This window comes from Cynocephalus volans, chromosome 13 (genome assembly GCF_027409185.1).
Source record: "Cynocephalus volans isolate mCynVol1 chromosome 13, mCynVol1.pri, whole genome shotgun sequence".
Lineage (NCBI taxonomy): Eukaryota > Metazoa > Chordata > Mammalia > Dermoptera > Cynocephalidae > Cynocephalus > Cynocephalus volans.
This window is the reverse complement of record NC_084472.1, coordinates 95,671,168-95,699,108: the sequence shown is the minus strand read 5'-3', so window position 1 is coordinate 95,699,108 and position 27,941 is coordinate 95,671,168. Positions and strand designations below refer to the sequence as shown.

General features: G+C 37.6%; 1 protein-coding gene across 2 annotated transcripts in view; it reads left to right on the top strand.

The window, feature by feature from the left end:
• The first annotated feature begins 3,956 nt into the window (after positions 1 to 3,956).
• The window catches only part of MICU3 (mitochondrial calcium uptake family member 3), a 94,874-nt gene continuing 70,889 nt past the window's right edge, over positions 3,957 to 27,941 (top strand). For both annotated transcript variants that reach the window (XM_063077207.1, XM_063077206.1), the window contains exon 1: positions 3,957 to 4,328. In XM_063077207.1, coding sequence (XP_062933277.1) covers positions 3,957 to 4,328 — 372 coding nt within the window. The remainder of the gene's footprint in view (positions 4,329 to 27,941) is intronic.

The window sequence follows — 27,941 nt, the reverse complement described above, 5'->3', positions numbered from 1 at the left end:
ATCCCTATGATTACATGTAGTTACAATTCAGTAATTTTCATTGCTTTATAGCATTCAATTGTAGGAATATACCACATTTTTTAAAAGTCTAGGCCACTGTTCATGTACATATGAATAGTTTCTAGTTTTTTGTCAATTACTAATCATGCTGCTATGAATATTCCTCTATACAAGTTATGTCTTTCGGTGGATATAAATACTGGTTTCTGTTGAGTATTTCATCCAGGAGTGAAATTGATGGGCCATAGGATATGCATATGTTCAAATCTAGGAGATACTGCCCACAGTTTTAGTATATAAGATATTATTTATTTTGCTACTTTAGTGTCATGCTTGTGCAATGGAGGATCATTTTGTTACTCTGAGGCATTCTTCATCAGAAGATATCCTTCAATGGGTATAGAAGCTTTAACCACTATCAAACATGAAAACAGGATATAGCAATTGAGAAAGAGTTCACTTGTTTTCAGTCAGGAGGCTTTGCTGGTAGCGAGTCTGAGCTGCTATTCCTTGTTTCACAAATACATAGGATAATAAGTCCCTGTCACCAAATAGAGGACAAAGAGACAAAGGTTTGGGTGACCTAAACAACAGCAATTGAACAGTGAGACTGTCAGCAAAGACCCTGGAAATTATATAAAATAAACTGGATAGATGTAATGGTAAAAGTGAGAGTGTTACTGGTTAAATATGTATAACTGACAGCTCTGTTACTGTCACCAGTGATATATGTAAGAACAAAAAGGGAGATGTCAAGGTCAAGGGTTCTGATCCCTGTATCAGCCAGCCACAAAAAAAAAAAAAAAAAAGGAGATGTGGCCAGTCAAGCCACTGATCTTTGGCCACAGATCATGCTGGAATTCCTCTGAGGACCAAAAGAACAGAGCTCCCTGGTAGAAGCCACAACAGGATTTAAGTTTCTAGCCCAACAGGACCCTGCAAATAATATGTAAGAGGATAGCCTCTGTACTAGAATCTAAGGACACAATTTGTTCCTGAACCAACCTTCTCCATGATCACATTCTGTCTCTGATCCCTCCTTGCCATCCCCTTGCTTTCCCCTTTTGCTCTCCCATTTGTGTTGACTGATTTTCCAAGTGTGCTGCATGTATCAGCTCCATTAGTGTCTGACAAGCCACTGTATTTCCTTGTCTCCTGATTTGCCTTCCTATCTTGGCCTCCACCCCACCTCCACAAGAATAATAAATTCCCTTCATTTAATAAACATTACTGAGGTCCTACTATGTGCCAGGAGCTGGGCTAGATGCATGCTCTGGCTTCCTGCTGCTTAGACACAGCTTAGCTTTGGCTAAAGGATAAGAGTGGGATGCAAATCATCACCTTTGGGAGTGGGAGCTAGTCAAAGTAGAAAACAGACCCTTGGTGCCGTGGGTAACTTGGTTTCCATAGCCCTGGCTACCAGGGAATTGAGCTCCAGACTCCTGATGGTTAGCACTCTGAAGACAAAAGACCAAGAAAGGGTTGTGACCCCACAGAACACACTTTCCCTACCACTTACTCCTTTGATTTTGACAATTGTCCCCTAAGGAAGACAGCACTGAAGGTGGGGGCAATGTTTATAACAACTTTGCCAAGAGAGAAGGAGATTGCTGCAGGCTTGCCTTTTGGCTGGTTGACTCCTTCTGTCAGAACTGAATGGACATGGGAGTGGGGGGTTCATGTGCCCTGATGTAGGGTCTCAGGTGTAACTGCTCCTCTTTCAACTAGTCAAGATTCTAGAGCTCAGAGTGAGCAAAATAAGGTAAGCAGCATATTTTAATAGAAGTTGTGTTAAACAAGACATTTCTGCCTATTACACTTAAATTTTACATTTTCAAAATTTAAAAGTCACTAATTTATTTGCAATTTAAAAAACAGTAAAAGCTTAAAATAATTAGTTCAGGAGATAGAATTTTAAGTTGAAAGAATGAAGCAATCATAGGCCAATTGTAGATTTTGAGAAGACAAATGACAAATGAAAGTGCCATGAAGTATCTATACTTGGCTTGCTGATATGCATGGAGCATTCTGCTTAATTAGAACCATGGGTTGAGAAGACGATCACCTATTCAACCCCATTGTGGCCTCAAAAGCATGTAATTAAGGTGTAGCAAAACCAAGACTACAGTCCAGATCTCTTGAGTTCTAATTTGATGCCTATACACAGATATATACTTTCCTGGAAAACCCTTTTTGTCTTACTCCCTGCTGTTTCAAAATTTTTTTAATGTTTCAGAACATTTCTTTTTACTTAGACTGCAGTGAACATAAGTGAATATTTCTTAGAAGGTGTGGGATCTCACTGTGGAGGAGGGTCTTTTTTGGATATTATCAATGCTCAGTAGAATTGACATAAATTGGACTGAATCTATATTGATCCAACAATATTATCTAAAACTTCAAAAATGGTTCTAAATTTCTAAGATTATGCTTTCTTATAATTTTTTCTCTGAGAACTAAACATCCACGTATAAACGAATTTGGTTATCTTTTTGTAGCTATAGTCACAAAGCCTCAAACATGGGGAGAAAACTATTATTAAGGAAATTTGGCTTTTAGAGGGAAGATACTGTGGAAAGTTATAATTAGAATAAATTTATTCATAGAGACATTTTATCCATAGCTCTCTGGGTACTCTACAAACCTACACCCAGCACCTCTCTTAGACAAATTACTTGCAAGAGCTGCATCATATTTACTAAAACTAGAGAGAAATTAGGTAGAATTAAATTAGAAATATAGATGTAGGTATCTATATACGTGTGCGTGTGTGTGTGTACTTAAGGTCATCTTAAACGGAGAGTTTCTCTTTGTCATTTTCCTCATCTGTAATATGATGTTATTGTTTTACCTTCCTAATTCTCTTTAGAGCTACTCAGTTTTTTACATGCAACTAAAAAAATCATCAGTCTGTCCAAGAAGTCTGGCATTGAGCCATGTTGGAAATGTATGAGAAAATCAGGAAATTGTGTTCAGATCAAAGTAAACAATGTCAAAATAAATGCTTTGGGAAAACTAAAATTTTCCAGAATTCAGAGAAGGCAGAAATTGAAGGAAACTTGGTGATAAAGCAAGGAGCTACCACTGAATCTTCCTTATGGCACTGATGACATAAAACCAACAGGGTGAAAGTGAAAAAACAAACAAACACAGAGATGGCATCCTAAAATAGGCACATTGTGTTCATATGTTATAGATTTTTCTTTTTACCACTTTCAGCAGCTGTGAGAAAGCAAAATTCCATTAACCTGTATTATACCAAATGGAACGTGGTGTATCTGACAGGCTAACTACAGGCAAGAGGCTAATGAAGAACAGACATAGCACAATCTGGGCCAGAAAAACTCATCCTGGTTGCCTCTGAAAGCATAAACATTGCCAGAATCTACTAATCTTAGTCAAAACATTCTTTGACTTAATTCGTAACCTTTATAATTTGAACCAAATTTCCACGCCTCATTTTTGTTGTGCATGTGAAGACACAACTGCAAGTTATCCACGACCTTGTGTCAGAAGAGCAGGGCACCGTGAGGGGAGGTGACAACGCTCCGAGACCCACCCCCGCAGAGCAGAGGCGAGGGGCCCACTGAGCGCAGGAGCGCCGGGACACTCCGCACACCCCGAGGGCCCCTCGAGGCTCCGCTGACCGGGCTGTGCCCTGCGGTGTCGCGTTCTCGCGCAGCCAGGTGTCGCCGGGAGCCCGCGCGGTTATTTATGACTGCGTGGTCGGGCTGGGGGGGGCCACGGGGCCAGGGGCAGCTGGGACCCGCCGCTTCTTCCACGCCCTCCCACGGCCGAGCCCCCCGAGTCCCTCGCTGCAGCCTGCCCTCAGGGTCCCCCGGGCCGCGCGATCGCAGGGGTCGCTCTGGAACAGCAGCGAACCTCGCCGCACCGACTTCTCGCGAGGTTTCGCCGACCCCCGCCCCCTCCCAGCTCCGGAGCGGGCAGCTCCCGCTATGGCTGCGCTGCGAAGGCTCCTGTGGCCGCCGCTTCGGCTGCAGCCTCCGCTTTCTCCTCACCAGCCCTTTCTTGGGCCCTGGGGGCGGCCTGCTGGGACCGCCCTAGGCCCTCCGGGCCGGCCCTTCTCCTGCCGGGAGGATGAGGAGGGGGCCGTGGCTGAGGCGGCGTGGAGGCGGCGGCGGCGCTGGGGAGAGCTGAGCATCGCGGCGGCGGCCGGCGGGGGTCTCGTCGGCCTCGTGTGCTACCAGCTCTATGGGGACCCCAGGGCCGACTCCGCACGGGCGCCCGGCAGCGAGGCCGCAGAGCCCGAGGACCCGTCCCGCGGCCGGGGGCTGCTCCCCATCCCGGTCGCGGCTGCCAAGGAGACGGTATGTGCGTGAGCGCGTGCGCGCGCCAGGGCCGGCCAGCAGGTGACCCCGGAGGCCTGGGCGGCCAGGTCTCTCACCTGCGCGTGGGGAGGGAAGGTGTGACAGCCGTATAGGGTGCGCCTGAGACTGCGGGCCACCGTGACACCGGACGTTGGAGGTTGCAGAAACAACGTGAGCTCTGTGGCCGCGATGGGGAACCTCCTGTAAGCGAAACTGAGACCTTTTAGGTCAGGCAGCCTGGGTTCATTCATCCAGGTGTTGGGAAGACGTAGGTGATGCTGTCATTGATGCATCAGGACCTTAAAGGTTGCTACAGCTACCGTCTATCAACCAGCCCCCCCCACATAGCCCCAGAATGACTCAGAAATGAAGGACATGACAGGCAGAAGGCGGAGGGCTGCGTGTGTGAGCCTGAACCCCCAGACTGGAGGTCCAGTTCAGTAGGGTGAGTTTTGAAGCAGTGGTCTGAGGTCTCAAAAGTCGTTATATTGTGTATTAGTCAGGTTGCTGTTGCTTGTAACAGAATACCTGAAACTGGGTAATTTATAAAGAAATGAAATGTATTTCTTAGAGTTTTGGAGGCTGGGATGTCCAAGGTCCACGGGGTGTATCTGCTGAGGGTCTTCTTGGTGGAGACTATACAGGGTCCCGTGGTGATGCAGCACATCATATGGCGAGGAGTAGAAATATAGTGGTTAATGTGCTCACTTGCTCTTATAAAATCACCAGTCCACACCCACGATAACGCATAAAACCATTAACCCATTAGTCCAAGAATGGATTAATCCATTCATGAGAGCATAGTCCTCACAATCCAATCACCGCTGAAAGGCCCCACATTTCAACACTGCCACACTGGGAATCAAGTCCCCACATGAGCTTTGGAGGTGACATTCAACCCATATCAAATTTCCATACACTAATTTATTAGCCTCAGGAGAGGAAATGCTCAACCTGTGTAGCCTCCTTATCATAGGTCAGAAGGAATGAAGATGTTACCAGACTGGAAAAGAAAAAAATGTATATTCTAAAAAAGTATGTTTCAAGTAAAGCCAGAATCCCTTAAGTAGGTACAGTAAATCAGAAGATGCATAGGACAGCAAAGGTAGAAAACTGTAAATGAATCTAACTCCTACAGAGGAACACATGAAAATGTTCGTCTCATTATGTAGTTGATAATAAAAATGAATGTAAAGCAATGATGAGTGTAAAAAAAGATGAGTGTAAGGTAAGAGCGAGTAAAGTGTCATGGTGTTTTTTGTCACATAAGTATATTTAATGAATAGTCCTGTAAATGACTAGGAACATTCATTGTTTAGTGAAATTTTCTTTGCAAGACTAGAAGAGTGTGAAAGGCTTAGATGAAAATAGCTTAGAAAAGAGGCAGCTATGCTGTTGTTAACTTTATATAACCTTTATTCTGTACCTAAATACATTGTAGTGATCCCACGTAAGTGCTTCAGTTCTTTCGTAGAGGTTTTTGATGCATTTAGGGAATCTCCTTTTGAATCTTCTAGCAGCAAATCACAAGCATACAACTAAAGTACTTTTATACAATGAATACATAAAATACTAGCAAATACCCTCAATCTTTACCCCCGCCCCGCACCACACACACACACACACACAGTGCGTGCACATGCACTTGTACACTTTGTGGCTTAGGAAGTAGAATGGCTTTAACCTCATGTCCTAATTGACCAAGTTGTAACTTTTAATTAACCGTAGTTGATCTGTGAACAGGTTAATAAGGTAGAGAATATTCAAATGGTATTTTCTTCTTTTTTAAAACTCATTTTACTTTTAAACTTGAGAGACAGTATCATGCAGTTTTTAAAAGACCACACTCAAAGTTAGAATCTGGCTCCACCACTTACTAGTTGTGTTATTTTGGACAAATTACTTAGCCTCTCAATGCCTGTTTCTTCATCTCTAAATGAGGTCAATAGTCTCACTGGGTTTTATGAGAGTTAAATGAGTTATATTTAATATAGAATGGTACTTCTGGGTAGTGAGCATTCAATAAATTTATTTTTATTTTATTTTATTTATTTACTTACTTATTATTGCTTATGAAAATTCCTGTGCATTGTTTTAGAAGTCAAGTGATACTAAGATCCTGTGTCGTAAGCTTCCCAAGTCTCTAGTCTTACATTCTGATCGTCATGCCTTTTGTACCTCTTTTTTTCCCTGTCTGAAAACTTTTATGATCTTCTCTTTATCCCTTGTGTGGAATTTTCACAGTAACAAGTTTTGCTGTGGGCATTTTTTCATTGACCGTGCTAGGTGCTAAAGGGCCCTTTCAATATGGAAATTCATGTCTAAAAGTTCTGTGATTTTCTTGTATTATTGCTTTGACAATTTCCTCTTCATTTTTCCTGTTCTCTTCTTCTGGAACCGCTATTACCTTTGAAGTTAAATCTCCTGACAAATCCTAATTTAATTCTAGTCTTTCTTATATTCCAGTTTTTTAAATCTTTTGTTTTTATGGAAGAAATCCTTGATTTTATCTTCTAACCTTCCTACTGATTTTTATTTCAGCCATCCTAGTTTTTTAATTCAAAGAACTATTTTGTGTTCTCTGATGTTCATGTGTTACAGCATTCTATTTTGTTTAATAGCTTCTATATTTTCTCTTTTTACTATAAGGATATAAATAATAGTTTTGTTTTGACTTGTGCTCTGTGCATTGCTTTGTTTCTTCCTTTTTGATTTTCTAAGCTCTCACTTTCATTTAGGAGATTTTCCACACTTATCTGTGGTTGTTGCCTGTCTATTATTTGAGAATCAGTCAGAAGGTCTTTGTACACAAACATGACTTTTCATTTGATGATACAGGCTTTTCATTAGAGTAGCATTCAAATGTCGATATTTTATAGCTCTTTTTCTCTGGTGCCATTGAACTTCTTCAAAGACTAGGAGAGGTGGGAGGGGCAGTAATCTGGGTGCTACCACATGTTCACATATGCATAAGAGCATATGTGTTGGGGGAGTATCTCCTGATATACTTACATACTGTTTTCTATCTAATCCTCTGTTTTCAGCCCCATCGCTTACTCTGCCTCCATAGCTCCTCGTGAACATTCCCAGGGCTTTGTCATTTCTGGAGTTCTATACAGCAGATAGCTTACTTCCAGCTAGTTTTCTCCCTTGAGTCGATTGTCACTCCTCCGTCTCTTCAATTTTGTAAAAATTTGATGGATTCTCTTGACTGTTTTAGTCTCCTCTCCTTTTCTCTTTCTTAGTCCTTGTTTATTTATACCTTTCATTTATTCTTTTACTGTAATTTTAAGGGAGGAAGAAGTTGAGAGAAACTCATAGAGTCTATCTGCCATTTTTCAGAAATTTTATTTTAAACTTATGCTGCCACTTTATTGTGTTTGTTTTATTTTCCTGAAGTGGTAGAAATTATTTCTTTTGATGTTTAAAACTACAGCTAAGATTTTTTAAGCCCCTTTTGATTTATAAAGCCCCTTTTAAGCAGTATGGTGAGCATAAACCTGGCATATAAATTAACATGTGTGTGTTATAAGAATAATTTAACTGATGGAAATGAATAGCAGTCACCTGCAGAAATACAGTTCTATTACCATAGCCTTGAGGATTTTTGTTTGAAAGACATTGGCTCTGAACTTCCTCCAGAAGGCCTTCCTTGACTCCATAGATTTGTTAAAATACCCCTGCTTATCATACTTTCAGATAATGACTTTTTTGTAATGATTAGTTAATTGTCTTCTGTGCTTATCTTAGCCTTTTAAGGAAAGGCACTGGGTTGGTCTTAGTCACTTTCATATCTTCATTGCCTGGTATGGATCCTATAAGCTCATGCTAAATATTTGTATGGGACATACGCATTGAAAAGGCACAACCACATTCTGTGAGAATTAATAGCTTACTATTTTGTTCAGCTGAAGTAGTTATTTATAGCATTAGGATTGGGAAAACTTGAGTCAATGTCAAAAATCCAGGCTTTGGGAGACCAAATCACGTGACACTGTATTTATTTTAATTGTGCAAGTTTGGCTTGCCAAAATTTTTCAGTAACCATGGTCTTGAACTTTATTAATATTATAAAGAAATGTTGACTTGATTCTATTTAGAACATTAAAGTTTTAGCCTTAAAACACTATTTTTATTAGTGGAAAAAATTTTTGTTCTAGAACTGCCCTTTTGTTTCAGGCTCAGAATAAAAAAATCTATTAGATTGCTTAACACACTTTAGTCCAGTATTTTATTTATTGTGCAAAACACATGATCTATTTTATGATTCGTTCACTTTAAGAAGCTTCAAGCAACTTAATTTAGTTTAATTCTGGAGTGGAAAATGAGTTAAACCAATTTTGTATCTCTTTTGTGTATTCCAGTAATAATTGCCAATAATCATACATTTTTGGAGTTTTTTTCATTATATATTTTCCAGCCTCTTTTGAAGGAAGCACGTCTTGAAATGTGAATGTACGTGTCCTTTTCCCCTAAACCTTGAAGAATTTGCCAGGTGTATAAGTGGAGAAAATCCTAGTATTTTATAGAGTAAGGGAAGTAGTAGAGACACATAATTGAAGATACGTTAATTCTGTGTAGAATAACATTGTTGTATAGGAAGCTAAACTAAGCGATCCCCTCTATGGTTTCCTGAATCACCTTGTCCACCAGATGCTACCTGCACACCTCCAAATGGCCTGACCGTGTAATAGATTCACATAGAACAATTTGAGTGTAGATTTGAATCACAGAGGAAAATTTGGATGAATTTGGAAAAAATATATGTCCTCTTTCTGGTTACACCAAACTCGGTGTTGTGGAAATGAATGTTTGGGTTTCGGTGAAAGCTAGTTAGGACATTTTGTGGATATCCTTTTATTCTGATTCACATTCGTAATCAGGAAATGAAACTCATAACCTTGAACTTAAACTAAAAAAAACAAAACAAAACTGCATCTGTAATTCTCTTTCAAGACGTGGACATTTTCAAATAATATACAGCAATCAGTTTGAATGAAGGTGTATAACAGGTTTTTTTCCCTTGGTCTATGTAATCTCCACCTTTTATATATATGTGTATATGTGTGTATATATGTATATGTATATGTATATATATAAACATTGGGTTGTATTTTGAATTGTAATTCAGGTGTATTTGGATTAATTTGACTTCCTAATTGGTTCTCACATATAATTCTGTGTATATCATTTTCAGCAGGACTGTTTTTGAGTACTAAGTAAAATGTAGTTGCCCTGTAAGAGACTGAATGTATATTTATTTATAATAATTTTTGAGAAATGGATGCCATTTTCTACCTAATGATTAAAGAAGACATTTGGGATTATTAAAACAATTATATTAATAATTAACTTTTTTATTGTATATATTTATGGGGTAAAATGTGACATTTTGATATATGTATACTTTGTAGAATGATTGTATAAATCAAGCTAATTAACATATTCATCACCTTACATACTTATTATTTTTAATTCTAAACTTTTGAAGTTTCTTTGAGGGAGATTTTATTCATCACTCACGTTATAGCACATAAGCCTTGCAACTCATAAGATTTTAATAAATTCTTATTTAATGACAATGAAAAAATTCAAAATTCAGAAATAATGATGATTTTTCTAATTATTACAGTACTTTAGAAATCTTGCTTTTACATAGTAATCTCATGCATGCAAATTTGCATTTGACTTTTATAAAGGTCAGGAGATCATCTAAACACCTTTATGGAAGATAAAATAAGGGAAGTCTATTACCTCATTGTGTTATCTGTGAGGACTCATGATTGGACAGAGTCATAGTAGTATTAGCAGTAGATGTGAATATAGTAACTAGTTACATTTTTATGAAATAGCAGATGCAGAGTACATCCATTTTTTTTCTTTCCTCACTCTAGGTGTTTGAGAAGACAAAAGATTCATTTTCTTTGGAGGCATCCTTAGTCTTTCAGTATTAGTGGCTGGTCAAATGCTTTAATGATTTTCTTATTTTGAGATGGTTGTACATGCAGAATTGTATAATAAACTGTTGACCATCTAATGCGTCAAAAGTACAAATATTGGGTGCTATTGTGAATTAAATATTTTACTATCAAAAGTAATACACATATATCACCAAATAATTAAAATCTAAAACTTGTCCTTAATTCTAGTAGTCATTTAAACATTTTTATAAAACCTTAGGCAAGGAGGCGCACTTCTCAAGGTTCTTGCCATTTACTAGCAGATTATAGGAGTGCAGCACTTTGTGTCTTTGGTCTTATATGCACACCCCTCACCTAACAGAATTTGGAACATGGCTAAAGCCATACATTGGTTGAACGTTGATCTTCAGTAGAGTGGTAAAAATTGGAAGGATATAGAGAAGTGAACCAGAAAGGGATTGTCTGTCTAGATGTCAGATATATAAGAGCAGAAGTTACTCAGGTAATAGAAGTGTATTGTTTGATTACAGTCAGAGAAGTTCTAGAAACACGTCTCTTCGATATTTTGGTGATATGTTTCATTCAGGAAGCATTCTCTTAGAATCTACAGAGAAAGTGACATTCTTAAATGATACTGTGTAATTCAAGTACCTTCTATAAGCAGTGTTTTCTTAATTGTGGGAGAGCAGAGTGACTTCTTCGGGAGCTTAATTTTTTGGAAAAACAGGCCAACAGAATGGGGAGTTAGGGCTATCTGAACTAGAAAAATTGGTGAAAACATTGTGGTTTACCTGCTGACTCACTCACAGCACTGCATCCTACTCCAAAAGCAGCATTGATCTTCTTGTAGTTGTTTAGCTTATACTTTGGAAAATACAGATCCTCCTCCCTTTCCTTTCCCTACTTTGCAGTGACCCCTTTCCTATTTCTACTTATAATTGCCCTAACTTATTTCTACTTATTATTACCCCATGAAGCTGAGTCAGCACCTTTTAATTGGCGTTCCAGGAAGTCTCGAAAAACACTTTAATTTCACTGGCCAAAACTTAGTCATATGACCCTATATCACTACAGCAAGGCCTGAGAAATCTAACATTTATTTTATGTGCTATTGTTCTTAGCTAAAAATCAGGGCTCTCTAAGGAAAAAAAGGTGAATGAATAATACAAGGCATCTGTCAGTCTTCATTAGGTGAAGTACATTGTGTTGGGAAATGGCTTTCAAATGAAATAAAAATGCTCAAAAATAAATTATGAAATACTCATTTAATAAATGGTTTAAACTTCTGATTCTAGCAATATAGCATACTACATAATCTGTCATAGAAATATTTTAAACATACTTTAAAATACCACTCTGTACTTACAAGAAATTGAGAGAATTGCCAAGGGCAAAAATAAAGAGGGAACTAATAGAACAGTGTGTGAACTGTGGCTTACTTGGAGGAGCAGTGGGGTCATTATTCATGGAATTCTAGGGACTTGGACTTTTAATCCAAGTGGGACAGGAGACAAGACCTTGGGAAGTTGGAAATGAGATTACACCTACTTAAAACCAGAATCCTTATCAATAGGATGTACTAAGAAAAAAATCCTACTTCCAGTACAAGTTGATGACAAGAATACCTGAAGATCTCTGCCTAGGCTCTGAGTGGAAAAGAGGACTCTCCTGAGAATATGTAAACATGGTCCTGTACCACCTCATGTGGGTTCAGAGTCAGAATTTATATTACCCAAGCAAAGAAATAGCAGACATAGCTGGCAGAAAGAAATGCAGAACTTCTTTGGAAGGATATGCGCTGAGCACTGGCCATGTGAAATTGCTACAGATAAGGTCTATTTGAGGGTGAGCTCATAATCCAAAAATACAAAATACAAGAAGTTCTATGAGTGAGTCAATAAGCTGAATGATTAGATTACTAACAATTTGATAGTAGGATAATTTGGTTGAGTCTACAAATTAAGTATATTTAAAATTATTAAAGATATAATGAAAATCAGTATGAAAAAGAATAGATTGCAATAAAGAATCAAATAGAACTTCTAGAAATGTAATGCATAGCCATTGGAGACTGGATAGGATAGACAGCATATAAGACAGAACTGAAGAAGCAATTAGTAATTTAGAAGGTAATTTTAAGGAAATTACACAGAATATGACACACAGAGATAAAGAAATGGTAAATATTTCAGAGAGATTAAGAGACTTAGAAAATAGACTAAAAGGGTTTACATAATATGTCCTGAACAGGATACATAAAAATAAATGTATGTTTAATCACATCGTAGTGCAATTATGAAATCAAAGATAAAGAGTAATAAGACAGATTCCCTACAAAGGGACTGCATTTGGACTGATTGTAGACTAATCCATGGCAATGGATTGAAGCCAGAGGACAGTGGAATGTATTTTCAAAATGCAGGGAGAAAATAACTGCCAACTTGGATTTCTGTACCTATGTAAATTGTCATTTATTTTATTTTATTTTATTTTATTTTTAATTTATTTTGTTTATTGAATCAAAATCGATTCTACATATTTTGGGGGTTGAACATTGAGATATGTTGATTAAATCAATATTACTAGCATATATATTGTTACAAATCATAATTATTCTTTATGCCCCTTGTCCAACCTCTCCCCTTCCCCCATTTCCTCACCCTCCACCCTCCCCCTCTAATTGCCCTAGATTTCTTCTCTCCTTCTGAAAGAATAATGGTTACTCAGTTAACTTGTTGCCTAGATGATCTGTCCAATGCTGAGAGATGTGATCAGGTCCCCCAATATTATCATAGAGCAGATGCTTCGGTCACTCTAAAACGGGTTTTGTGGAAAGAGACATCGTCGTCTTTTCTTTGTCTCTGCCGGTGACTCTTCTTGTGTGAATGCACTGCAGTGGTTGGCGGACCATCTGCATGGTGGCTATGGCGTCTAGCCGCTTTTGCAGCAGTCATGGTAACTGTGGTGGCTGGGGTGGGCCACCCACGTGGAGGTGCTGTTTTTGGCATGCTCCTTGGCACTGACGGTATGCCTGGTTGTGGGGTGTGTTTGGTCCTCTTCTCCATGCCTCTGGTCCCTGGCAGGCTCCAAGGCACTGGCGCCATGTGCCTGGTTCTGGGAGAGAGGTCCAGTCCCCTTCTCCATGTCCTGGGTCCCTGGGTTGGCCCCGAGATACTGGCATGGTGTGCCTTCTTGTGGGAGGAGGGTCTGGTTCCTGGCTCCATGCCTTGGGTCACTGGGTGGGACCCAAGGTACTGGCTTGGTGTACCTTGTTGTGGGAGGGTGGTCCGGTCCCCTTCTCCATGCCCTGGGTCCCTGGGCGGGGCCCAAGATGCTGGCGCAGTGTGCCTGGTTGTGGGAGAGAGGTCCAGCCCCCTTCTCCATAATTCGGGTCCCTGGACAGGAATAACAATGATAAGCAAGACAATAGGGCATGATTAAAGTGTTTCATGTGGGAAACAAAAATAAAATTAAATTCCTACCTCATGTCCTACTAATACAGGTGGATTACAGTCCTACATGTGATCAGTAAAACTTTAAGATATTTAGAGGAATATATATGTTTTGATTTTCAAAACAAGACAGAAAGCAAAACCTAGAACAGAAAATACTGCCCCGTTGCACTTCATTAAAAATATCTAATAAAATACAAAGAAGTCTTTGAATGGAAGAAGATTATTTTTAATTTTAGTTTTATTTTTTATTTATTTCTCTTTAATTTCTTTTTTGATTTGAAACATAACTGATTATACATAAATATGGGGTACAGAGTTGAATATCAGTATTTGTGTACAGTATGTGATGATCAAATCAGTATTATTAGGAGGTTCATCATTATAAATCGTAATTATTCTCTGTGTCCCTTACCCAATTACTCCCTAACCGCCCCACCTCCACTCCGTCTTTCCCACCTCTAGTAACTGTAGGTCCGTTTTCTCCGTCTGAAAGTTCAATATTTTCTTGTGGTCTTTCTTTTTTCCTTCCTTACTTCCTTCCTACCACTTAGTGAGTGAGGACATGGGGTATTTATGTTTCTGTGCCTGCCTTATTCTACTTAATATAATTTTCTCCAAGTTCATACATGTTGCTACGAATGGCAGAATTTCATTCTTTTTTATGGCTGAGTAGTATACCATTGTGTATATGTACCACATTTTCCTTGTCCAGTCATCCATTGATGGACATTTAGGTTGGTTCCATATCTTGGCTGTTGTAAATACAGCTGTGATAAACATGGGAGTACAGGTACCTGGAAGAAGATATTTACAAAACATAGCACTCACAGGGAATAAGTGTCCAGAATATATAGTGATGATCTGCAAATCAATAAGAAAAACACAATAGAAAAATGGACAAAGGATCTGAACAGGCAAATCAAGAGGAAGATATTCAAAAGACTGATAAACACATGAAAAATGCTCAACATCACTAATAATAAGAGACGTAAAAATTATAACCATGGTGGGGCACAATTTCTTACTAATTAGATTGGTAAAATTAAAAATACCAAAAGTAACAACTATCAGCAGTGATGTGGAGCAACAGAAATTCTCATACTCTTGGGAGTATATTTAGGATGAAGTTCTAAAGCTAAAAGATTGTTGAAAAAGTAAACATTCTACTCTTGGCCTTGTCAAATCCTTGGATAACTTCTCCTTAATTTTTAGAATATGTCACATTCCAAGAGCATTTTCTTTTCCCTACTATGTACTCTTCTCCAGAAAGAGATACAAGATTAAGGTGTCTAGCTATATGCCTTCATTTTCTGCTTGCTTCTTGTCAAGACATTTACATCTCCAAGACCCAAGACCAACTTAATATGCAGAATCATATTCAAATATGATTGTATTAGGTAGGATAGGCTAGTTTGTAGTAACAAATAGAACTTAAAATTTCAGTGGATTAACCCAATATAAGCTCATTTATTATTTATGTAACAATTCTAGGAGGATATACAGGTAGACATGAAGACTACTCCATTTGGTTCTCCTCCATGTGGTTATTCAGGGACCTTAGGCTGATAGCAACTTTACCATCTTTAAGAAGTGGTTTCCACGGTTACCCAGGATGTCAACATCCAACTCAGCCAAAAGAGAAGGAGGGGAGAGAAACATGGAGGAATGCATGTGGGAAAGTTTTATGGGGAGTCCTGGAAATGGCATGCCTCACTTTCATTCATATTCCATTTTCTAAGCTCAGTCACATGGCTATATTTATGTGCAAAAGATACTGGGAAATGCTATCTGTATGCCTAGGAAGAAGAGGAAATGGCACTTGATGAGTAGCTAGCAGATTCTTTTGTAATGATATACCTCCTCAAGATGGAAAATCTTTCCAGCTTTTCCTCCAGTGTACAGGTATAGTGTTTACTTCCTTGTCCTCCATTAACACCTATCTATTCCCCTTGTTGGAATAACCCTGAGAGTGGAATACAATACCCATTAAAAGTCATAGAGTTAGTGTGGATATTTATGTCATTTTAAAGACATTTAAAATGAATTTTCTTTCTTCTAAATTGCCAAATTACTATGTTAGAACTTCTCTTATGAGACAACTTTCTACATTCTATTAACTATGAATAACACCTGTTTCCCCTGCTAGACAAGTCTTTGACATATGACTATTTCCCGTAGCACCTTGCACGTACATTCTCAATACATGCTTTTGAGTTAACTCATCAGTATAACTAATATAGTTTCTCTACCACCAACTACTTCAACCATCACACCCTTAACTTAAATTCTCATTGTAAGTCCTGATAATCCCCCTCTCAAGTTTAAATAAAAACTTTAATCAATGAAAGTATTTATGTCACACGTGACACTATATACATAGACTTTATATTGTCATTGGATAGTTCTCAGTAATCTCAGTCTGTAAAAAAATCTTCTATTGCCTGATGAAACCTGAAGGAGAATCTTCTTCCAACCTTGAGCCTTACAGTTTTCTTGTGAGAGAAACTCACTGGCCTTAATCTTCTCCACAACCACCACCTCTTTTAACCTGGTCTCAAGCCATTGTCTGGGTGTATTCTCCTGGAAATTTATGAGCCTGCTATGTATGATTCCATGCAAACAAACACTGCATAGTTCTGTATTTGGGGACAGAGAAGAATTTATTTCATTTCTTTGAATAGCAGCCTTTTATTTTTCGTTCACAGGTAACTGAATATTTCGAACTTTCTCTTAGATATGAAACTGAAATCTCTAAACAACACTTTTCAAGTATAAAACCTTGAGAGCTAAATTAGAGACTACATATTAATTATGCCTTTAAAAATGTTTATTTCTCAAATGAGATATGTATAAAAAGGTTCAGTCTTAGTGCTCTGCCTCTATCTACCACTGTGACAAAGACTAAGTCATTTAACCTTTCAGGGACAGCGTTTCTTCATCTGTGAAATGTCATAGAAATGGATGATTGGATTTGAATCTGTAAGCCACATTTCAGCTGTACAGTTCTTTAATATTAAAATCACTTTAGTGTTTTTAATATTTTATTTGGTTATTACTAGTAGTTGCTTTAATCTTGTTTCCATCCCTTAATTTTTGAATCTCTTATAAATTAAATATTAGTTTTATAAACTTTGTGCCAGATAATGCCTTTTCAGCTTTCATTCCTGTTAAGTTCAATTGACACTTAAAGTCTTCCAGAAAGCAAAATGTCATTGTGATCAGAATAAACTGCCAAAACTAAGTAAGAGATGATTTTTAAAACTTGTTCATTCTTTTTCAATAATAATTTCTAGGGGTGAAAAATTGAATACATTTGTTAAAATTTTATACCTTTTAATCACTGGTGCATTTTTCTTATATTCTTTTTTATGTTATCTGCTAAATTTAAGATATAGAAAATTGTATATTACACCATTTAGAATTAGCAGTCATTAACATTTTGACATATTTGTTTCTACTCTTTTTCAGAGATACAAAGTTACTACCTAAGTGAGCTGTATTTTTTTATATAACAGCAGTATTAAAGAACATAGCCTTTTAATAGCGTTTCCCTTCACTTTTTAAAAAATAGACTTTGTTTCTTTAGAGTACTTTAGATTCACAGCAAAACTGAGCAAAAAGTACAGAGTTCTCATATAGCTCCTGCCCCCACACATGCGCAATCTCCTTTACTTTCACCATCCTGCTCCAGAGTAGTACATTTGTTTCAACTGATAGACCTACACTGACATATCGTTCTCAATGGTGTTGCACATTTTGTGGTTTTTGACAGACATATAATGACATGACATATATCCACGATGTATTATACAGTGGTATTATAGTATTATACAGAACTATTAACTATTTACATGGGATTAGCTGCTGAGAAAGGATCAAAATTCAAAAGAATACCCTAGGGAGGAACAGACTTGGAAGGTCCCTAGGTTGGGATTTAGGTTGGAAAAGGTGTTTGCAGCTAGAGCTTTTCCACAGGTGCTGGGCCTGGTGTGACAAAACACAGGCTGGGACTAGCAACCTGGAGGCCTCCTACTGGGGTGCCAGTGGGCCAAGGCTGGCTGTCAGGGAATCATGGGCCAGAATTAGCACTCGTGAGACCCCCACTGGGGTGCAGGTGGTGATTGGTTGGTGGGCAGCAAACCTCATGCTAGCACTAGCAAGCAGGAACTACCATCACCCTCCCTGCAACACGTACACACTGGGGTAAAGGTGGGCTGAGGACTCCAGGACTGCTCTTAATTACTGTCTTTTGTTTGTTTGTTTATAAATGATCCAAAAGAGAGGGTCCATCGTGAAATCTCCAAATAATCAAGTTCTTCCGTAGAGCAGAGTGCCAACCTGATGAGAATGACCTGCCAGAACACTTTTAAGGCCTGTTTGAGTGAGTAGGGGAAAAAGGCAGGTAAGTTGCTCTTGGTTGGTGTTATGGACTGAATGTGTATTGAAGCCCTAATGCTAACAGTAACTGTGTTTGGAGATTGGGTCTCCAAAGAAGTAATTAAAGTTAAACGAGGTCATAGGATGGACATTAGAGTGCTCACTCACTCTCTCTCTCTTTCCCTCTCCTCATGTACTAAGGAGAGGCCAAGGAAGGATCTTGTAGCCATATACAAGCCAGAAAGAGAGCCCTCACCGGAAACCAGCTATGTTAGCAAGTTGATTTCAGATATCCAGCCTCCAGAACTATGAGAAATTAAATTTCTGTTGTTTAAGCCAAACAGTCTGGTATTTTGTTATGGCAGCCTGAGCTGCAGGGTAAGTTCAAAGTGATTTATGTAGGGAAAAATAGTCTGTGTTGTATTCCTTTCTCTTAGTTGCAGTTTAGAAAACTATCCTGTAATCATAGTATAGCCAGGCTTAGAAGATAGTGGCTCAGTACATGGCTAGAGATTTTGTCATTAAAAGTTAGCTATCACTCTCAAGAAATAAATAGAATGCCACATTGTATAATCTAAATGTTTGGGACTGAGACAGGAAGACCAAATGAAAGGTGATAGAGCATGAGGCAGATGGGAGCCACCAAAAAATGCCAGGCGTTTGGAATAGTTTTATCACCATAGGCATATTTTGAGGAAATCCAACTTATAATGCAATGGAAGTACTTGATACTTTAAACTTTAGACACGGACCTGAGCAGCCAAAGACTATTTCTGGACTTGGCTAATTAATAGAATTGATTCTCTTGATAAATTGATTCTGTGAACCAAAGAAGAAGGAAGTATTCTCATTTAATTTTTATGTAATCTTTATAATGTGTCGGGTTAGTATTATATTTGTCCATTTTACAGTTGAAAATGCTAAAGATCAGAGAGATTAAGTATTTTTCCTGAGGTTACCTAACTTGGAAGTGGTGAAGCTGGCATTTGAGTGTAGACCAGAATGATTGCAAAACTCATATACTTTTATTCTAATATACGAAGTTCTGTAATATGAAAGAACACTGGATTGGGTGTCTTAACACTTAAGTTTTGGTTCTAGACTCATTTGCTGTCTGTGTGACCATAATGAAGGCCTCTGTAGACTGAGTTAACTCTTTTGTACAACTGGACTAGTAATATATGTTCTGCTTGCTTTTTTTTTTTTTTAAATCATTCCTAAAGTTTTTATTTCTTTACACACATGCACATACACACACAAATATATATTACTGTAAAATGTGAACTTTTTTTTTTTACCCATTCTTCTATAATTTGCTTTTTTCACCCAACTATGTATCTTGCGAGGCTTACTCTGGTACCACATCTAGAACTACTGTATCCTTTTTAATGGCCATAGACTCTTCCACTGATGTGCCATAATTTATTTAACCATTATCCTGAGAATAAAAATTTAAATTGTTTCAGTTTTTTCACTATTAGAAACAGTGCTGCAGTAAATATCCAGAGATCTAAGTAAATGTAAATGCTAAATTGCTGGATCTGTAGCTATTAAATTTTAATAGAAATTTCAAATTGTTTTTTAAAATGTTAGCACCAAGACATACTTCTACAAACAGTAAGTAATGGGCTTTCAGTGTTCTTCCATCACTTAATATTGTCAAATTTGATTGTTTTCCCAATTTTAGTGTGAAAAAGTAATTTATCATAGTTGTCATAATTTCTATGTCCCTGATTACTAGTGAGGTGGAGAATATTTTATTTGTAGTTTCTACCTTGGGAATTGTCTGTTAATATCTTCTGCCTATTTGTCTGTACAAAATTTGATTTTTACCGTTCCCATACAGGTTTTCATAATTTTATTACAAATTATTTAAAATTTAAACAATATACACTTATTTTTACAAATTTTTAAATTTTATATAAATAATACCTATCCTTTTATAACATATATTTTATTGATATTATATTTGGGAGATTTATCCATATTGATACATGCATTTCTAGTTAATTCATTTTCACTACTGTGTAATATTCTACTGTATGAATATTTCATTAAACATAAAATTTCCACATTTTAATTTTATTTGGGAAGAGTGATAAATGGTCATTTTATATAGTCCCTATTTGCTACAAAGTTAATAAACACGTTATTTGTTCTATTATTCAGATGGTTTTTTCTACTTGGATTCTCTACTTGACCTATCCATTTCTAATAGAGATCTAACGAAGTGTTAGCCATGATAGTGAATCGATTAAAATCTCATTACGTTTCTCTAACAATTTTTTCATCATATAATTTTAAGCTAGTTAGTTCATGTGTGTAGTATCTTCTTAGTTAGTTTTTCTTTGTCCCTTTTATTGCCTTTGACCCTTAATTCTATGTATTTTCAACCATTCTGGGTAATGTTAACTGTGACTCTTGTGAGGAACATTTATATGGCTTTTAAAAAAAAACACAATATGAGAGTTACTTTATTTTTTGTAATGAGGGAGTTTAACACTGTCATATTTATTGTGACTGAGAATGTTTGCATTTATTTTTGTTGTATTATATGAGCATGTGTTATTTCTTTCTCTTTTCCACCTGATATTAGATTGGTCCTGTTTTCTTATCATTTCTCTCTCTGTAGTAGTTTGAAAGTTATACATTCTATTTCAGTCTTCAGCTGGTTACACAAAAATTTAAACAGTCTTTAATATATACATCTGAAACTTGAGGATAAATCAGTATTAGAAAATTTCTCACTCAAGAAAGGCAAATCCTTGAACATGTTTTCCTATATGAATATTGCCTTCCCCACCCCACATTTTTCTGGAGTCAACTACAATGTTAGTACCAGATAGTTATTGATTTAATGTTATGCTTTGTTTTTTAATGGAATAATTAACAATTATAGTAAGCTTAAAACCACATTTACTCATTCCTTTATTTAGCAGATATTTGAGAGCCTGCCTGAAACTCTTTTAGGCATAGGGGAAACTGAAATGTACCAAGTAAACAAAAATTCCTGCCTCCGTGGAATTCATATTATTATGGAAGGTTGGAGATATAAATTTTAGATTTTCAGTATATTTATAATATGTAAAGGCTAGATGAGATCATGAAAGAAGTAATTCTAGATTTTAAAAAGATGAATAATTCTAGATTTTAAAAAGAGAGGAGGTCCAAGGACTGGCCCTAGGGCACTATGTAGATGATGTTGCTTTGCCTCACACGAGGTGACAGATATGCAAAAGAATTACTCAAAGCCCATCCCTTCTGAGCAGTGAGATACCCCAAAGGGGTTAATTTCCTGGAACCCTCAAGAGAGAGGCATTCCTCCTTTGGAAATTAATGCTGAACTGGGGTTCTGTCTCGGTAGTTATTCTCCAGGCCAGAAAGTTACAGAAAAAGAACAGGGTGGAGTTATGGTTAAGTGTAGTTTAACAATAGAAGCTGATAACATCAGTGAAATAACAAAGTGACATTCCATAATGCAGTTTGCAAAATGTTAAAGTCAATCCACCAACAAAAGCTTGTTCTTAGCAAATACTGTGTTTTCCTACAACAGTTTCCTCAGTATTTTTACATAACAATAAAGCAACTTTCTTAACATATCAATCAGTAGGTTAACCTGCTCTCAAGGACATGTGTCCTTGAGAACCAGCAATTTTGCTGTGTTATAATTCTATGTCCACAACAGAGACTTTAGCCTGGGGAAAATTTCTTGTCTTTTGCAAACTTAACATTTCTATATGTAATTTTAAAAGGTTAGGTTATACCTGAAACTACAGGGCTTTGGAAACTAGGCCCTGTGAAATACATTTGCTTTATAAATGTTCGTATATTCCACAGATGAGAAGTACCAGAAAAAGCACCAAGAGGGACTGCCAGAAGGGTAGGAAGATAATCAAGAGAGTGAGGTCTTGGAAACTGAGAAAATAAATTATTTCCAGGAAAGGAGAGTTTATCAACTGGGTCAAATGCTATAAGATGAAAACTGGGAACTGACCTTTGGATTTAGCAACAAGGAGGTCATTGATGACCTTGACAAGCAGTTCTAGTGGAGTGGTAGAGGAGAGAGCCTGCTGGAGTAAGTTCAAAAGAGAATGAGAGGAAATCAGAGACAAGAAATGTAGACAGTTCTCTCTAGTAGCCTTGCTGTAAAGGGTAGGAGAGAAATGGCAGGGAGGAGGGGAAGGGTAGCTAAGTGGAAAAGTAGGACGGGGAAGTTTCTAAGATGGGAGAAATATTATTGTGTGCCTGCTAAAGAGGAGTATTCGAGGAGGAAAAAATAGTGAGGTTGGCAGGGTAAGGGAGGTATTGCTGGAGCAATGTCCTTGAATGGGTGAGAAGAGATGAATGAAATCTACATGCCAAACTATGCTATACTGCCTCCTTAGGAAAATACTGTCACATCCATCATCTTCCTTTCAAATAATGAGATGACATATGTGAAAACACAGTACTTTATAAACATGTAAAGAACCCTATAATGTAAGCTACTATAATGATACAAGTAAAGACTTTGAAATCATAAATGGTCAGTTGCTTTATCTAGCAGTTTTTAAAAAATTTTATCTCAGCCAGGGAAATACCATTGGCTTGTCTTCAGCTGTATGTATTTCCACATGGACAAATTTCACATAAGAGTACTTTGGGATTTTCCCCACACTAGAAATTTGATGTTTAACCTTTCAACCACCCAGCAAGCAAAGAAAATGTTACCTCTTTTATCTTCTTGGATGCCCATAAATAAGCCTTAAGCCATATCTGAAAGCCAAATGTTAGTGCTTCCATGAACATCTTTTTTACCTACTTGAATAGACTCTCTTGCACATCCCATTAGATTTTTGCCCAGAAAAAATAAAATAAAAATGTAAATTTAAAAGATGGTTTACTCTTTAATATTAAACAGTTGCAAATATCAGGTCCTAATACTAAATGCTCAACTTCCTACATGAAATCAAATAAATTTTTTAATCATTCTTTATTTTAAAAATTTAATATTTATTTGATTTAGTATAAAACGTGTTTTAAAGAAACTAATAAGTGAAGATGGCAGACTAGATGTGCCCATGGTGCTTTTCTCTCACAGAAGATGATCTAAATGGGCCCACCACCACCGCAGTCACTGGAACCATTGTCTGGTCCTAGAACCATCACCCAATGCAGAGCAGCTCCCTGCAAAGCAGCAGCCCTGCAGGTGGTCTGTTACTGCAGCCACTAATTACACAGACATTACGGAGGCAGCTGCAACCCTGTAACCACTGCAGCCACTACCATGAGTTAACCCTATTGCCACCAAGGACACGAAAGATATGAGGAAAGCAGTTGCCCCCATGAAGTAACCCTGCTGCCGCCAAGGACACTGCACACAGAAGGGAGATGGCTGCAGCCACCGGCACTGCTGTCACCCCAACAAGGTAACCCCACTGCTGTCAAGGACACCACAGATGCCACAGAGGCAGTTGCAGCTGCTGACACCACTGCTGCCAGTGTGAGGTAACCCTGCTGCTGCCACAGACACTGTAGCTGTGCAGGCCATCACTGCAGACACCACAGCCAAGCAGGCAGCTGCTGCAATTGCCACTGCTGCAGTTGTCACCACCACTGGTGCTGCCAGGCAGCCACCATTGTCGTACAAGTAACCCTCTACCACTGGAACCACTACTGCCACATGGACAGCCCCCCAAAACTACCTCTACAGCCTCCTCCACTGCCAGGATGGCCTGCTACCACAGCAGCAGCTGCAGCAGACACTGCTGCTGTTCAGGCAGACCACCAACTACTCCTTGACTGCATTGACACAAATAGTCACCAGTGGAGTCTGGGGAAGGAGAGTTAAAGAAGCAATTGCTGTGCCAAATGACTAGACATCAATGTAGAGATACTAGAAATAAGAAAAAACAAGAAAATATGAATCCATCAAAAGAATACAATAACTCTCAAGTACCAGACCCCATAGAGCAGGAAACTCTTGAAATGACTGAAAAGGAATGCCAAGTAAAACTCTTAAGGAAACTCAATGAGATACAAGAAGACGCAGTTAGACAACACAATGAACTGAGCAAAACTATCCAGCACATGAAGAGGGAAATTTACAAAGAGATTAATACTTTAAAAAAGAATGTAGCAGAGCTCTTGGAACTGAAGGAGTCCTTGAATGAAATGAAAAAACACAACTGAAAGATTAAGCAGCAGGCTAAAACAAGCAGAACAAAGAATTTCTGATCTTGAAGACAGTTTCTTCAAAGTAACTCAGGTGAACAACAAAAAAAGAATTTTATACAATGAAATTTAAGAGCTAGCAGACAACCTTAAGCACACAAACATCAGGATCATGAGTATTCTTGAAGGGGAGGAAAAAGGAAAAGGCTTCGAGAACATATTTAATGAAATAATAGTGGAAATAATAGAGAACATCTTCCAGGTATAGGGAGAGACACAGACCTTCAAATTCAGGAGGGTCAGTGATCCCAAAACAGATTCTATCCAAAAAGATCCTCTCCAAGACACATTATAGTCAAACTGGCTAAACTCAAAGACAAAGAGAAAATCCGAAAAACATCAAGAGAAAAGTGTCAAGTCACCTATAAGGGAGTCTACATCAGAGTAACAGCAAACTTCTCAACAGAAACGCTACAGGCCATAAGAAAATGGTATGATATAGTCAAAATTCTGAAAGAAAAAAACTGCCAGCCAATACTATACTCATCAAGGCTATCCTTCAGAAATGAGGGAGATATTTACAACATCAAAATTAAAATTGATAAAATGCCAGAAGTAAGACAGTACCTTTCAGTAACAACCCTAAATGTGAATGGATTAAATTCCCCACTCAAAAGACACAGATTGACTAATTGGATTAAAAAGCTAGAACCAACTATATGCTGCCTACAAGAAGCTCATCTCACTTGTAAAGACACACACAGAGTAAGAGTAAAGAGATGTAAAGAGATATGCCACACAAATGAAAATCAAAAATGAGCAGAAGCAGGTATCAGATATTCTTATATTGGATAAATTAGATGTAAACCAAAAACTATAAAAAGAGACAAGACCACTATATAATGATGAAGGGATCTGTCCAGCAAGAAGACATAACAATTGTAAATATGTATGCACCCAACACCAGAGCACCCAGGTATATAAAGCAATCTCTATTACACCTAAGGAAAGAGATAAACCCAAATAAGATAATAGTTGGGGGCCTGAACACTCTTCTGTCGACATTGGACAGATCATCTAAGTAACAAATCAACAGAGAAACACAGGATTTAAACCATACTTTAGACCAATTAGACTAGGCATATATCCACAGAACATTTCATCCAGCAACCACAGAATACTCTCTTCACATATGTACATGGAACATTCTCCAGGATAGACCACATGTTAGGTCACAAATTAAGCCTCAAAAAATTTTTTTAAAAGTATCTTCTCAGACCACAATGAATTAAATTTAAGAATCAATAACAGGTGAAACTCTGGAAACTATACAAACACATGAAAATTAAACAACATACTCCTGAATGACCTATGGGTCCATGAAGAAATTAAACAGAAAATCAAAAACATTCTCAAAAATAAAGACACATCATACTAAAACCATTGAGATGCTAAAAAAGTAGTACTAAGAGGGAGGTTTATTGCAATAAATGCTTACATCAAAAGAATAGAAAGATTTCAAATAAATAACCTAACACTACACCTCAAAGAGCTAGAAAAACAAGAGCAATCCAATCCCAAAATTTTTTTTTTTAATTTTATTTTGTCGATATACATTGTGGCTGATTATTGCTCCCCATCACCAAAACCTCCCTCCCTTCTCCCTCCCCCCCTCCCCCCAACAATGTCCTTTCTGTTTGCTTGTCATATCAATTTCAAATAATTGTGGTTGTTATATCTTCTTCCCCCCCGCCGGTTTGTGTGTGTGTGTGTGTGTGTGTGTGTGTGTGTGAATTTATATATTAATTTTTAGCTCCCACCAATAAGTGAGAACATGTGGTATTTCTCTTTCTGTGCCTGACTTGTTTCACTTAATATAATTCTCTCAAGGTCCATCCATGTTGTTGCAAATGGCAGTATTTCATTCGTTTTTATAGCTGAGTAGTATTCCATTGTGTAGATGTACCACATTTTCCGTATCCACTCATCTGATGATAGGCATTTGGGCTGGTTCCAACTCTTGGCTATTGTAAAGAGTGCTGCGATAAACATTGGGGAACAGGTATACCTTCAACTTGATGATTTCCATTCCTCTGGGTATATTCCCAACAGTGGGATAGCTAAGTATACAAAAAGAAATAATTAAGATCAGAGGAGAACCAAATTAAATAGAAACCCCCAAAACAATACAAAAGATCAATGAAACAAAAAGTTGTTTTTTCGAGAAGATAAACAGAATAGACCATTAGCTAGGCTAACTAAAAAAAGAAGAGAGAAAACCCAAATAATAAAAATTAGAAACAAAAAAGGAGACATTACAACCGATACCATGGAAGTACAAAGAATCATTAGAGACTATTATAAACAACTCTATTCCAACAAATTTGAAAATCTGGAGGAAATGGACAAATTTCTGGACACACACAAACTACTAAGACTGAGCCAAGAAGAAACAGAAAACCTGAACAGACTAATACCAACCAATGAGATTGAAGCAATAATCAGCAGTCTCCCAATAAAGAAATGGCCAGGACTGGATGGCTTTACTGCTGAATTCTACCAAACCTTTAAAGAGGAATTAATACCAATTCTCTTCAAACTATTCCAAAATACTGAAACAGAGGCCATTCTCCCAAACTCATTCTATGAGGCCAGCATCACCCTGATGCCAAAACCAGACAAAAATACAACAAAAAAGAAAACTATAGGCCAATGTCTTTGGTGAACATAGACACAAAGTCATCAATAAAATATTAGTAAATAGAATACAGCAACACATCAAAAAAATTATACACCATGAACAAGTGGGATTCATTCCAGGGATGCAAGGATGGCTCAACATGTACAAGTCAATAAATGTGATACACCACATCAACAAAAGCAAGGACAAAGACCATATGATTATTTCAATAGATGGAGAAAAAGGATTTGAGAACTTCACCATCCCTTTATGATAAATACTCTCAGCAAATTAGGTATAGAAGGAAAGTATCTCAACACAATAAATGCCATTTTGGACAAATCCACTGCCAATATCTTCCCTTAAGAACAGGAATAAGACAAGGTTGCCCACTGTCACCACTCTAAAGTAACATAGTATTGGAAGTACTAGCCAGCACAATCAGGCAAGAGAAAGAAAAGAAGGGCATCCAGATTGGATTAGACAAAGTCCAACTGTCCCTGTTTATAGATAACATGATCTTTTATAGAGAAAAGGCCTAAAAACTCCCCCAGAAAACTCTATGAGTTGATAAATAATTTCAGTAAAGTTGCAGGATACAGAATCAACATGCAAAAATCAGTAACATTTTTATTTTCCAACAACAAACTAGCAGAAAAAGAAATCAAGAAAGCTAGCCCATTTACAATAGTCGCTAAAAAAAAAAAAAAATACATAGGAATAAATTTAACCGAGGAGGTGAAAGATCCCTACAACAAGAACTACAAAACGCTGCTGAAATTAAAGAGGACACAAAAAGGTGGAAAGACATTCCATGCTCTTGGATTAGAAGAATTAACATTGTGAAAATGTCCATACTACCCAAAGCGGTCTACAGATTCGATGCAATCCCCATTAAAATACCAATGCCATTCTTCATAGAAATAGAAAAAGTAATCCTAACATTTATATGGAACAACAAAAGACCCCAAATAGCCAAAGCAATCCTGAACAACAAAAAACAGAAGTCTGGAAGCATACCACTACC